This window comes from Emydura macquarii, unplaced genomic scaffold (genome assembly GCF_026122565.2).
Source record: "Emydura macquarii macquarii isolate MOO-44397 ecotype Brisbane River unplaced genomic scaffold, CSIRO-AGI_Emac_v2 contig_2393, whole genome shotgun sequence".
Lineage (NCBI taxonomy): Eukaryota > Metazoa > Chordata > Testudines > Chelidae > Emydura > Emydura macquarii.
The window spans coordinates 379,399-392,471 of record NW_027132530.1 but is presented as its reverse complement, the minus strand read 5'-3'; the positions used below and the strand labels follow the sequence as shown (position 1 = coordinate 392,471).

The 13,073-nt window shown below is 43.5% G+C and overlaps 1 protein-coding gene and 1 pseudogene across 2 annotated transcripts in view; one reads left to right on the top strand and one right to left on the bottom strand.

Moving 5' to 3' along the window:
- Positions 1-13,073, bottom strand: part of LOC137161871 (zinc finger protein ZFP2-like) — a 110,768-nt pseudogene that overhangs the window by 10,451 nt on the left and 87,244 nt on the right.
- LOC137161867 (zinc finger protein 436-like) overlaps positions 822-13,073 on the top strand; it is a 62,391-nt gene continuing 50,139 nt past the window's right edge. Inside the window, exons 1-4 of one of the 2 annotated variants that reach the window (XM_067561378.1) lie at positions 822-930; positions 2,672-2,842; positions 7,905-8,018; positions 8,336-11,853. In XM_067561378.1, coding sequence (XP_067417479.1) covers positions 2,704-2,842; positions 7,905-8,018; positions 8,336-9,696 — 1,614 coding nt within the window. In that variant the 5' untranslated portion in view covers positions 822-930; positions 2,672-2,703 and the 3' untranslated portion in view covers positions 9,697-11,853. Of the gene's footprint in view, positions 931-1,373; positions 2,843-7,904; positions 8,019-8,335; positions 11,854-13,073 lie in introns of those variants that run through there. The other variant, XM_067561379.1, reaches the window with a different exon arrangement.

Below are 13,073 nucleotides of genomic sequence, written 5' to 3'. Positions count from 1 at the left end.
GCATTATGATGCTTGAGAGAGATGCAAAGTAACTGCTGAAAAAAGACAATCATCATCAAAAATAGTGCAACAAAGGAAATAAAAGCAGTTTTGACAGTCAGCCTTGAACACAAAGAACAAATATGCTATGGAGGAAAACATTTTTTTTGTAAATTGTATATTACAAAATAACAAAAAATACAGGTAGTTTTTAGACTGTGAAAGATGACTGCTTAATATACTACCACAGTTAATATTAATACTAATGTTATATTAATATTATTTGATAATTTTGTAAGAGCCAAGTTGCAAAATGACCTCCATCTGGACAATGTTAACCAAAGTAAATGGCGTGCTAAGAACAATAAAAGTCACAAAAAGAATTAAAAAGTGAAACTACATTTACTGTGGATTACGGGAAAGGGCGGCCAGTTCAGGCAATAGGAACAGCAGATACATTAAATTTGTGAAGGTTGCATGAGTGAGAGAGTAAAACTCTGCACTGCAAACATCACATTCTGTGGAGAGGTTGCCAAGAGCATCTCCCCTTTCCTTGGCCCCAGCTCCTGCACCCTGTCTTTGCTTTCACATATCTGGCCCCCTCCTTCCCCTGCCCCGTCTGCACCTTGAGCCCATCCCACCCCTTGGCTCCCCGCTATGTCTGTTTTGCAGGAAGCAGAGTCTGATGGTAGCAAGGGCAAAGTGAGGGCAGCGGCTTCCGTATCTGTCATTGCTCAGCAGATCGGGGGTTGAACTTCCTGGGTCAAATACTGCAGCTGCCTCCATTGTGATCTGGGGCTAGCACGGTGTGATCATTCATCGGCTGTTGGGAGAGCCCTGCACTAGCGCCCCTCTGTGCCCAGCCCGGGGGCACTTTCTCCGCTGGCTGGAACCAGCCCCTGGGGCAGCCCCGGGCTCTGCCGACACCAGCTCCCGAGCCGCAGACTGCAGGTGAGGGGAGAGAGCCGGGAAAAGTGCCGGGGCCGGGCAGGAAAGTGACTCTGCACAAACGGCCCCTCCTCGCCCCATCTCTGCTCCCGGGTGTCTGCGGGTCCCGGAGCTGCTGCCCCCACGCACGGACACAGCCAGGCTCTGACCCCTTAGCGCCTGCAGGGGCCGATCCAGCTCCGGGAGAGCGAACGCCGCTGGAAGGGGCCGAGGACCGAGTGTGTCCCAGCCCAAGGGGAGGAGACATGGAGAGAGTCTTGAACGGGCAGCAGGGGCAATAAGTAGAACAGGAGGTTCCAGGCTCCCAGCCCTGCCCAGCTCCATTTCGCTCAGCACCCCAGGGCAGACTGACTTTCCTGGGAACAGGCGAGGAGCAGGGAAAGGAAAAGACCGCTCCTGCCTCTGCCTGGTCCCCGCGCTTCTAAAAGAAAGTGCTGCTGCACACGTGGGGTGAATACCGATGGAAATCTCTCAAAGCAGCTCCTTTAATCATTAGAGCTGGAGCACACAGTGACACTGACAGCTAGTGTCCATTTCAGACTAAAGGAGCCTTTTCAGTTACTTATAAAGTGCTGATAGTTACTCTGCAGCTGGGTATCCTCCAGTCTGGCGATTCCTATGTTTGTCTTTGGGGTAGACCGCCTCTGTCCTCAGGGAATTGATTTTTGAAAGTTTGATTATAAACCAATTAGCCTGTTTCTGAGAAGGTGCTGGGGAAAAGAGGCAGTTACAATGTTACCATTAACGAAGTGTTGTTTCCTTGTAATCCCTGCTAGAGGCCTTAGAATTTGGATTAGACATTCTACATTGACAAAAGGAATTCCTTTGTCAGACACCTTCTCTTTCTCGTCTGGAAAAATCTCTTTTGCTGTAGCCCTTTTAGAGAGTGCAGAAAACAGCCTCAGATGTGATTCATGGGTGGGAGAAAAATCGTTGCAGTGAGAGACCTAAAGAGCTCCATATATTTAGTTTATCATTTTAAAAAAAAAAAAAAAAAAAAGTATATTGAAAGACTGGGAGGTGTCTTGGTAACAGTGTGTCCGTACCTTCAGGGATAGAAAACAGTGGTAACAAATGGCCCTTTAAGCTATAGAATAAAGGCCTAACATGAGCTGGTATCTGGCAGCTGAAGCCAAATAAATGATGTTAAAAATTAGGCATACATTTTAATAGTGGTTAATAGTGATTAACCACTGGAACAAATTACCAAAGAAGTGGTGGATTCGCTTTTTCTTGTTGTCTTCAAATCAACACTGGATAACTTCCTAGAAAATAGGTTGTAGCCAAATCTAGGTAATTGGGATGGATACAGAATTACCTGGGTTATGGTTACTGGTCTCTGACATACAGAAAGTCAGACTAGATGATCTAGTGGTACCTTCTGGCCTTAAACTCTATAAATAGTAGGATCCCACTCCACAAACACTTACACACATGTTTAATATTAAATTTCTAAGCTGTCCCATTGATTTAACTTAATCTGTGTGACTGAGAGGATTTAAGGAAGTCTCTCAGGGTTTAGTTCTGCTAGGAGGTAATGGGTCTGTGCTATTAATGAAGTGATGAAGGTCAGGATCGTTAAATACAGGTGCTTAATTTAGGCCATTAATTTAATATTCCCCAGAATGGCAGAGAAGTCTGGGGGGAATCAGGGTTTGAAATGATCTAAATCCCTTCTGAAACCTCCCCAGTCACACTTCTTGCACTGACAGGTTCTACAATAACATCCACATTTTTCTCCAAGTCATCCAATCTGTGGAGAGACAAGGAAAGGAAATGGCTTCAGTGGAGCTGGTAACCTTTGAGGAGGTAGCTGTGTATTTCACCGAGGAGGAATGGGCTTTGCTGGACCCCGGTCAGAGAGCCCTCTACAGGACCGTCATGGAGGAGAATTATAAGACGGTGACCTCGCTAGGTAAGGATTCCTGTCCCCTCTGGTATTAGAAGCTGGGAGAGTGGGGGGTGGTCTCAAAAGTACCTGAGGTATTTTCTTCATTGCTTCCCCCATGCTTCAGGGGGCTCAGTTTTCATAGTCCCCAGCTCCTGTGTGTGAGATACTGTCCCCTCCACATCCCCTCACAGGACAGCAGATTCCAGGATATGGTTTTTAAGTGAGACAAACTCATTCTATATTCACCCTTCCTGAGATTATTTCCATCCTCTTGGGCCTTTGTGATGACTTCGTTTCAGAGAACAATAGGTGTCTGATGGCTCAGCTTTGCCTAAGTCCTTAGTGGCCAAATTTTCAAATGAGCTTTACCACCATGCTCCCTCTTGCCCAGGTTCCACCTCAGTCAGTTGTTATAGCAGGAGGTGCCAAAGTGTTCTTGACTCTTTTCCCAGTCAGGAAGGGTGCAAAGCAGTGTCATGGGGTTTCTGTTAGTGCTTCCTTCTTGTGCCATTGTACTGAATTCCTGGAAGGAGGGTGGTGTTCCTGGTGTCTCTTCCTGGCTGGGGTTGATTTCTGTGAAATTAGGTTTTTCTCAGTGAGAGGAATTGGGTTCTGTGCTGAGTGAGGGTTTATGAAGTAATCTGCTGTCTGGGAATACTATTTGTGGTACATCACTATAGTAGAAAAAAGTGAGGAGGATCTTCTTGTATTTCAGGCACTGCACTTGGAATCAAAAGACCTCAGTTCAGTTTCATGCTCTACTACAAACTTGAAGATCTTGTAAGTCTCTGAGGCTGTGGCTTTCAAAGGGACCCAAGAAAGTTAGGCATCCAGCTTCCACTGACTGGGTTATCTGGTCCCTTTGAGACTCCCAGTTTTAGCCTCTCTGGCCCCACAAGAATGAGCTGAGGTCTGGAAAATCTGCCTTACAGTGGGAGACTTAAGTAGCTCAGTCTATTTAGTTTATCCAGGAGAAGGTTCACAGGTGTTTTGAACACAGTCTATAGCTACCTACATGAAGAGAAGATTTTGGATAGCAGAGGGCTCCTTAATCTAGCAGCCACAGTCAGAATGTGATCCAATGAGTGGAAGCTGAAGCTGGATAAATTCAGGCCTTCAGAGGGTGAAAAATCATAACAGAGAGATGAGTTATTCACTGGAGTGCTTTACTCGGGGATGTGGTCGATTCTCCATCATTTGGAGTCTTTAAATGAAGCCTGCATGTCTCTTTCTAATAAATATAGTCTAGCTCAACCGCAAGATATGGCACTGATGGAGCAATCTTTGGGTGAGATTCTCTGGCCTATGTTTTACAGAGGAGGTCAGACGAGATGTTCATAAGACTCCCTTCTTGCCTTTACATCTATGAATATATGTTTGCAAGTCTGTACATTAACTGGAAAACCAGTCATCTTGTCTCTGGATGCAAGGCCCAGTTCAGCAAACCATCACTATTCATCAAGCATCTATGCAGGTGCTGATTTCCATGAAAGCTAATGGGACTCAAGCACTGAGTTGAAGAGATTTACTTGACTGGGCATGGGGGAGATTATAGGGATGTGGCAGTAGGATTTGTTAGGATGGAGCCTTTCTTTCATCTAAGGAAAACATGATGAGATCAGCAGAACAAGAACAATTGATGTAAAAATGAAGACTTAGAGAATTAAAAGGTATGGTTCCATGGGAAGAAAATCTAAGTGAAAAAAATTTTCAGGAGAGCTGACCCTTTCTCAAAAATACAATATTTAAGGCACAAAAGCAAACTATCCTGATGTGAAGAAAAGTTAGGAAGAATAGTAAGAGGCCAATATGGCTGCATCGGGAGCTTTTTAATAACCTGAAAATTGAAAAAGATTCCTACAAAAAGTGATGGAGAGATTGCTAAGGATGAGTATGAGAGAGTAGTAGACACATGTAAGAGACATAATTAGACAGTCAAGGGATGTAAAAGTCAATAAGAGGTTCTTTAAATACATTAGGAACAAAAGGAAGATGAAGGAAAGTGCTGGATCTCTACTTGGTGGGGAAGTGGAGCTAATAAAGGATGACATCAAGAAGGCTGATTTGTTTTATGCGTATTTTGCTTCAGTCTTGACCAAAAAAGTTAATTCTGACCGGATGCTTAACATATCTACTATGAAGAAGGAAGGCACACAATCCAGAATAGGGAAAGAACAGGTTAAAAATACTCATAAATTAGATTTATTCAAATTGGCAGGGCCCGATGAAATGCACAATAGGTACTTAACCAACTAGATGAAGCAATGTTGAAAGCAGTAGCAATTTTCTTTCAGAAATCATTGAGGAAGAGTGAGGTCATAGCGGACAAGAGCAGGGCAAACATAGTACCTATCTTTAAAAGGGGAACAAGAAAGACCTGGGGAATTATAAATGATAGCTGGAAAGATACGGAACCAAATTATTAAACAATGAATTTGTTGGCACCTAGAGGATAATGGGCTAATAAATAATAGCTAAAGAACAAATCTTGACAAACCTAATCTGAAATCCTTCTTTGACAGAATTACTGCCCTACTGGATTGGAAGGAGGGTGTGGGGAAGCACTAGACATTATTTATCATAATTTTAGTAAAGCGTTTGAAACATTCCTACATGACATTTTCAGAAGTGAGCTAGGGAAATGTGGTCTAGAAGAAATTACTGTAAATTGGGCACACAACTGGTTGAAAAACTGCATTCAAAGTAATTTTCAGAATGGGATGATGTATATAATGAGTTCCACGGGGGTCAGTCCTGGTCAAGTACTATTTGGTATTTTCATTAATGACTTGAATAATAAAGTGGAGCTAATACTTATACAAATTATGAAAGACACCAAGATGTGAGGGATTACAAGCACTTTGGAGGATAGGAGTAGAATTGAAAATGACCTTAATGAATTGGAAAATTGGTCTGAAATTAAGAAGATAAAATTCCACAAAGGGAAGTGCTATAGTTAGAAGGAAAAATCAAATTCACAAATACCCAACGGAGAATAACTAGAAAGACAGTACTACTGCTGAGAAGGCATTGTGAGTTTTAGCAGATCACAAATTGAATATGAGCTAACAATGTGATGTAGTTGTGAAAAAGGCTAATCTAATCCTGGGGTGTATCAACAGGAGTGTTGTAAGTATGATACAGGATGTAATTGTCCTGATCTACTCATTACCGGTGAAGACACAGCTGGAGTACTGTTTCCAGTCTTGGGTGTCACACTTTAAGAAAGTTATGGAAAGATTAAAGGGAGTCCAGAGGTGAACAACAAAAATGATAAATGTTTCAAAAACCATGATCTATGAGGAAAGGTTAAGAAACTTGTTATATTTAGTCTTGAGAAAAGAAGATAGAAGGGGCACTGATAACAGTCTTCTAATATATTAAGGACTGTTACAAAGAGGATAGTGATCAATTGTTCTCCATGTCCACTGAAGGTAGAAGGAGAAGTAATTGGCTTAATATGCAGCACAGGAGATTTGGGTTGGAGACTTAGAAAAACTTTCTATTTATAAAGATAACTAAGCACTGGAATGGGCTTCCAAGGGAGGTTGTTTAATCTGTTCTTAAAAACTTCCATTCACAGTGATTCCACAAACACCTGTCAGGATGGTCCAGGTTTACTTGGTTCTACCTCAGTGCAGAGCGTTGGACTAGATGATCTCTTGAGATCCCCTGCAGCCTACATTTCTATGATGCAATCTTTTTAGCCCAGGTGGGAGGGGAATAGCTACTTCATCTCTGGAACTGTCATCTCTGTGTCTTTGGTGTATGGGGCAGGCTGAGTGCCCTGGTTTTCAAGAAGGCTAATAGCATATTGGGCTGCATTAGTAGGAGCATTGCCAGCAGATCACAGGAAGTGATCATTCCCCTCTGTTCGGCATTGGTGAGGCCACATTTGGAGTATTCTGTCCAGTTTTGGGCCCCCCACTACAAAAAGGATGTGGAGAAGTTGGAGAGAGTCCAGCGGAGGGCAACCAAAATGATTAGGGAGCTGGAGCACAAGACTTATGAGGAGAGGCTGAGGGAACTAGGCTTGTTTAGTCTACAGAAGAGAAGAATGAGGGGGGATTTGATAGCAGCCTTTAACTACCTGAAAGGGGGTTCCAGGGAGGATGGAGCTAGGCTGTTCTCAGTGGTGGCAGATGACAGAACTAGGAGCAACAGTCTCAAGTTGTAGGGGGGCAGGTCTAGGTTGGACATTAGGAAAACGTTTTTCACTAGGAGGGTGGTGAAGCCCTGGAATGGGTTACCTAGGGAGGTGGTGGAATCTCCATTTAGAGGTTTTTAAGCCGCGGCTTGACAAAACCCTCGCTGAGATTATTTAGCTGACATTAATCCTGCTCTGAGCAGGGGGTTGGACTAGATGACCTCCTGAGGTCCCTTCCAACTCTATGATTCTATGAGTGTGTGAGGAGAGCCAGTACCAGGCCTGTGGACTCTGCCAGCCAGGTGCCTGCAGGAGTGAAGCATGTCTGATGGATAATGGGAAAGGGCTGACTGAGCACTGATTGGCATGAAAATGGGGCCTTGGTGCTAGTCCATTATGACTGCATGGGGAGAGAATCTTTGCTCTCTGTGCTGGACTCAAGGCAGGTGTGTTTTGATCTACTTTCCAGGACATGGGTTGGGTTTCCTCTGTTTATTTCATTACAACTTGTTTTATAGCCCTAAAGGCCCCAGTCAGGGAGTAGCTCCATCGTGCCAAGCACTGCACAGAGACATAATGAGACACTCATAGTAAACTCACATGATCTCTTCCTGGTCTGGCTTGTGTTAGGGAGCGATACGTGTGTGTTGGGAGATGGGGCCATAATTGGCAGTGATGGAGACTTGCTTGTTGCCCATATGTCTAGAGAGCAAAACAATTCTGGTCAGTTCCCTAGAGGAATAAGTTATGGCAATTCTGTAGGCAGAGTGGATGAACCATTGGACTGATTTATAGCCTGGTTCATGTAGCATGGGGGTGGGGAGAGGAAGGAGTCTCTCTGGGTTGGTTATTCAGATCCTGGGTCTCAAATTAGTTATACCACTGACCCTAATGAACAAGATCAGCACATATTTCTTTGTGCCCTCCCCTCCCCTGCAGGGTTTCCAAGTTCCAAACCCAACGTGATCTCCTGGCTGGAACATGGGGAAAAACTGTGGGTTCCTGAACTCCAGGATTATGGACAATGGGAAATCCCAAGAGATGCCTACACAGGTGAGGAATCAGCTACACTGACTCAAAAACCAGTTATTGTATCTGCCTGGCAGCTGTCCCTTAGGCTTGATGAAAATGCCTATCTGACCCTTCATCCCCTGTCTTCATCTACATTTGAAGGATGTGGAGGAAAGATGGGTCCCCTCCTCTCTGTCCTCTGGGGTAGGATTTGGTGGGTGTGTAGGATTCAGCTCCTGATATTTCAGTCTCCCCAGCAGTTACTGTGGTTTGTTTCACCCTTTGCTAGTCCCCTTTCTGAGGTTTCCTTTCCCCCAGCATGGGGAATGACTCATGTCTGGATTCTCTTTCTATCGCAGCAGGTGATGGGATGGTGAATGAGAACAAGGAGGAGAATCAGGAACATCCTGCACAATTGGAACCACACAGGACAGTATCAGGAAGATCTGAAGGGGAGGTTTCCCATATTCCTGAGCAGAGAGATGCATGCGAGAGTCAGTGCAGGCCAGAGAGGCAGCAGGGAAACCAACCAGGGCAGAGACCATGTAAAACCTCTGATCAGAGCACGGGGGTCAAGAAAAACAGAGACACAGTTCAACAGAGAATCCCCGCTGGTAAGACACCCTATATATGTGGTGACTGTGGGAAAAGCTTCTGGTGCAGATCATATCTTACTAGACACCAGAGAACCCATACAGGAGAGAGACCCTACATGTGTCTGGACTGTGGGAAAAGATTCAAACAGAGCTCGGCCCTAATTACTCATCGTACAGTCCACGCACAGAAGAAGATCTATAACTGCCTTGACTGTGGGAAAAGCTTCAGTCGGAGCGCCACCCTTATTCAGCATCAAAGAATCCACACAGGAGAGAAACCGTATGAATGTAGTGAGTGTGGGAAAAGCTTCCGTGTGAGCTCAAGTCTTCTATCACATCAGAGAACCCACACGGGAGAGAAACCCTATGAATGCCCCATTTGTAGGAAAAGCTTCATTCAGAGCTCAAATCTTCTATCACATCAGAGAACCCACACAGGTGAGAAACCCTACAAATGCAATGAGTGTGGGAAAAGCTTCAGTCAGAGTTCATCCCTTAATATGCATCGGAGAATTCACACAGGAGAGAAACCCTATAACTGCCCCGATTGTGGGAAAAGCTTCAGTTACAGTGTAGAATTCACTAATCATCAGAGAACCCACACAGGGGAGAGACCCTACATATGCAATGAGTGTGGGAAAAGTTTTCGTTGCCTCTCACACCTTCAATCTCATCATACAACCCACACAGGGGAGAGACCCTATAACTGCTCTGACTGCGGGAAAAGCTTCGGTCGGAGGCCAACCCTTATTGCTCACCAGAGGATCCACACAGGGGAGAAACCCTTTAAATGCTCCGAATGTGGAAAAAGCTTCCGTGCAAGGTCATCCCTTACTGAACATCAGAGAATCCACAGTGGAGAGAGACCGTACAAGTGTCTTCACTGTGGGAAAAGTTTCTATAACAATTCAGCCCTTTCTAATCACCAGAGATCCCACACAGGTGAGAGACCTTACATCTGCAAAGAGTGTGGGAAAAGCTTTGGAAGCAGTTCACCACTTCTGGCACATAAGAGAATCCACAGTGGTGAGAAACCGTATAAGTGCACTGATTGTGGGAAAGACTTCCGGCACAGCTCAAATCTCACCACACATAGGAGAATCCACACAGGACACAAACCCTAGAAATGTCCTGGGCAGGAATTGGCCAAGTGAAGGACCTTTGCCAATTCCCATGAATCTCAGAGAGTCAGACCAGGCTGGAGTGGGCATGTAATTAGGACATGAAATGTTTATTAAAGCAGAAAATGAAATCACATTCCTGGGACAGAGCCATGCAGAGCAAGAGGCTGAGATAAGATTCACACGTTGTGACTGCATTTGTTCATGAATTCTCAAGAAATTGTGAACATCCTCCGTCATCTCCTACTTTTACTTTTGATGTTATACACCCAGAACCATCTTCATCTTGTGTGAAATGATTTCTCATTTATCCTTGATAGTGTTTTAGACCTGGATGCGCCAAGGGACTGAAACACTGTGACACTGAGAATTGCAACGCCTATCTTTTAGGCACCTAGAAAATCACAGGAACGACACTGAGACCACAATGCCTGAGTTAGCAGCCTATGCTCCATATAAAATGAATGGGCTGAGATAAGTGTCTTAGATTGTGATTCATAGAATCCAGCAAGGGTGGGAGAGCCACCAAAGCTAGCCAATGGAACATGCCAACAAGAGTGGTGTTACCTAAGCCCCCTCCCTCTCAGGCACCTCTCTGGTCTTGCAGTTCATGAACTGGGAAGATTAGATTCTCCTCTGTGGAGGGGCCTGTTCTGTTAGTCTTGTTCAGAGGCCTCTACCTCAGCCCAAAATAGCTGGAGGAGGCAGGAGGCGGAAGACCATCTCCTTTGTAACCTTTAGCACAGATGTGGAAGACCCATTCAGTCCCCCCTCCACCTAATGAGGTAAAAGAATTTGAACATGGGTCTGCCACCTCTCAGGGGAGTAGCCTAGCCACAGAGCTATTCTCCTGTGGAACTTCCTCTGGCTCTCCCACTATAGCAGTTCCACTGTGTATAACTTGGGCCAGAGCGAGAGAGAGAGTGAGACTAACTCAATTGTCTTGTGGTGAGGGCACACACCTGTAAAGTGGCAATCCTGGGTCTACTTCCTTTGCTCTGACTCTTTCGGTTTTCCTGAAGACCGTACCCTAACTCCCACCATGAAGAAGAACACTGCACACTGAACAAGGGAAGGAAGGGTGAGAAATTCCGCCTAATTAAAAGTGCAGAAAGATTTAGGAAGTTAATTCTTATTGCTAAGATTCTATAGGGAATTTCTGTGCTTCAAAGGAAGTCAGAATTTGGCCTTGGAGTGTATAATTATTGTTTTCCTAGAACACTGATCCCATTGGAGTTCAGTTCTATTCCATAAAGCCAGACTCTTTGGCTCTCAGGAACTCTTAACTGGAAAATACCAAAGTCATATAAACCTAACAAGTTACATTCAACTACAGAATACGTCCTAATTTCAAATGGTACAAAAGAAAATGTCACTACCAGAGTCTTCTAGTGACTGCAGCTAACATTATCCACTCCCTATGCTTCCCCCTGGGGACAGAAATATTCCATGAGGGATCCAGTGTAGTGTTATAAACTGCTTCCAGCATGATTTGCTACTGGTAGAAGTTTCTGACAGCTGGGTCTGCTCTTTTGCTTCTCCCATCACAATTTGCTGTTTGTGTCTTTTCACATACCCTAGCCCAGGGGTAGCAAATTCTGATGGATGGGGTGCTACCTTTCACCTTTATTCATCTTCTACCTTTCCCATGCTCTGGTCCAGTGGTAACAAATTGTGATGGGAGTGCACCCATTGATCCTACAACTTGCTACTTCTCACCTTTCCCCATCCTCTGATCCAAAAGTATCAATTTGTGGTGGATCGTGGCACTCCTGTCACAGTTTGCTACCATTGTGAAATGTTTTTTTTTAATTGGGATACAAATAAAGAAAGGTATTTTGTCATTTGGAAAAAGCATTTTAGAGAGTTAAACCTCAGGCCTATCATACGTAAAATGAAGGTGTTATTGCTTTATTAGTCTCTTTCCATTGTAGATCAGGGTGATAGTTTCTATAGTAAACAGTTAATGCACAGAACATTGAAAATACTGTAAAGTATTGAAAACAGTATTTGAAAATTTATGAATATCTTTTAAACACAAACTACTAGGCAGAAAAATCTACCGTTGTTCTTCATACAAACTTTCCCCTATTGCCACTGTTACACATATTGAACAAGTTTTCAATACAAAATTTTCACTTCTGTACTTTAGCATGCTCATGTCAGCGTATTCCCCTCTGATCTTCTTTCAGATACATTTTGTCAGGCATGTCCTCACTGCTTAAACTGAAGGGGTGTGTCCTCTCTGTTTTTATCTCAGAATAACTCCTGCTCCAATAAGTTGCTCTTTGGTCAGTCTTCAGAATTAAAAAGAATATAAAAAGAATACAGCAACAACAACAAAATAATACAGAGAGACACAGGAAAAGCTAGTAAAAAAAAGTAAAGGTACAAATGCAAATGCAAGCTTTTTGTGGGTTTCTATGTGTTTTAAACCCACAGCTGCTTGCATTTTTAAGCAGGCATCATACCCTAGATCAACACAATGCTTTGGCCCAAAAGCAATTGTAATTCCTCAGAATTGTGGGAGAAACAGGCAAATCCAGCCGTAAAACTTAAAAGTACTGCACCTAATTTCACCTTTAAAGGTCTCCTCCATGATGTCTCACATCTTAGAGCAACAAACTAAAATTCAAAAAAAATTCAGCCCTTGATGCATCTGTAACTCTACAGGATTTTAGAGGAAAAACAGGCAAAACTAGAAAGCAAAAAATTAAAAGTACATCAGCAAACACCTCCTTTACAAGGACTTGTCTGAGATTCAAACCTGGGACCTTTTGCTCCAAAAGCAAGAATCATACACCTACACCAACAAACCAGGCTTTACCCACAACCTGGTGTCATTTTCCAGTTTTTTTCTCTCTCTAGAGCATCTGTGCATTAACATCACATCCTTAATGTCACACCATACATATGTGCCCTTTATAAGGGAAGGGAATAAGTGAAATTGGGCAGGGTGGGTGAAAAACTCTGTTCAAAGTTCTTTATTTAAAATGCATTAAGTGGTTTTCCATGGCACCCACCCAAATGGGGTCTGTAGCCCTTCAGACTAAGACACCACAGGATAACTAACATGCATTAGCTACCCCCCATGAAAACAGTGGAGACAAAGCACTTTAGTTTTTCCAAAAGGAACCAAAACAAAGGAGTAACAGGATAATTCATCTTTTCAAAAATCTTATTTTGGGGAGTACAGAGCAGTAAACTTGTCAGAATGAAGAACTTCACTAAAATGTATCATAACAAAATATGTAGCATACATAAAAGGCTATGGTATTAAAATATGCAATTAGAAGGATAAACAATTCAATAGAAAAATCAACATTTATTTATTCAACAGATGAAATAAATGAAGAGAAAACTGCTTTTTAGTGTTCACA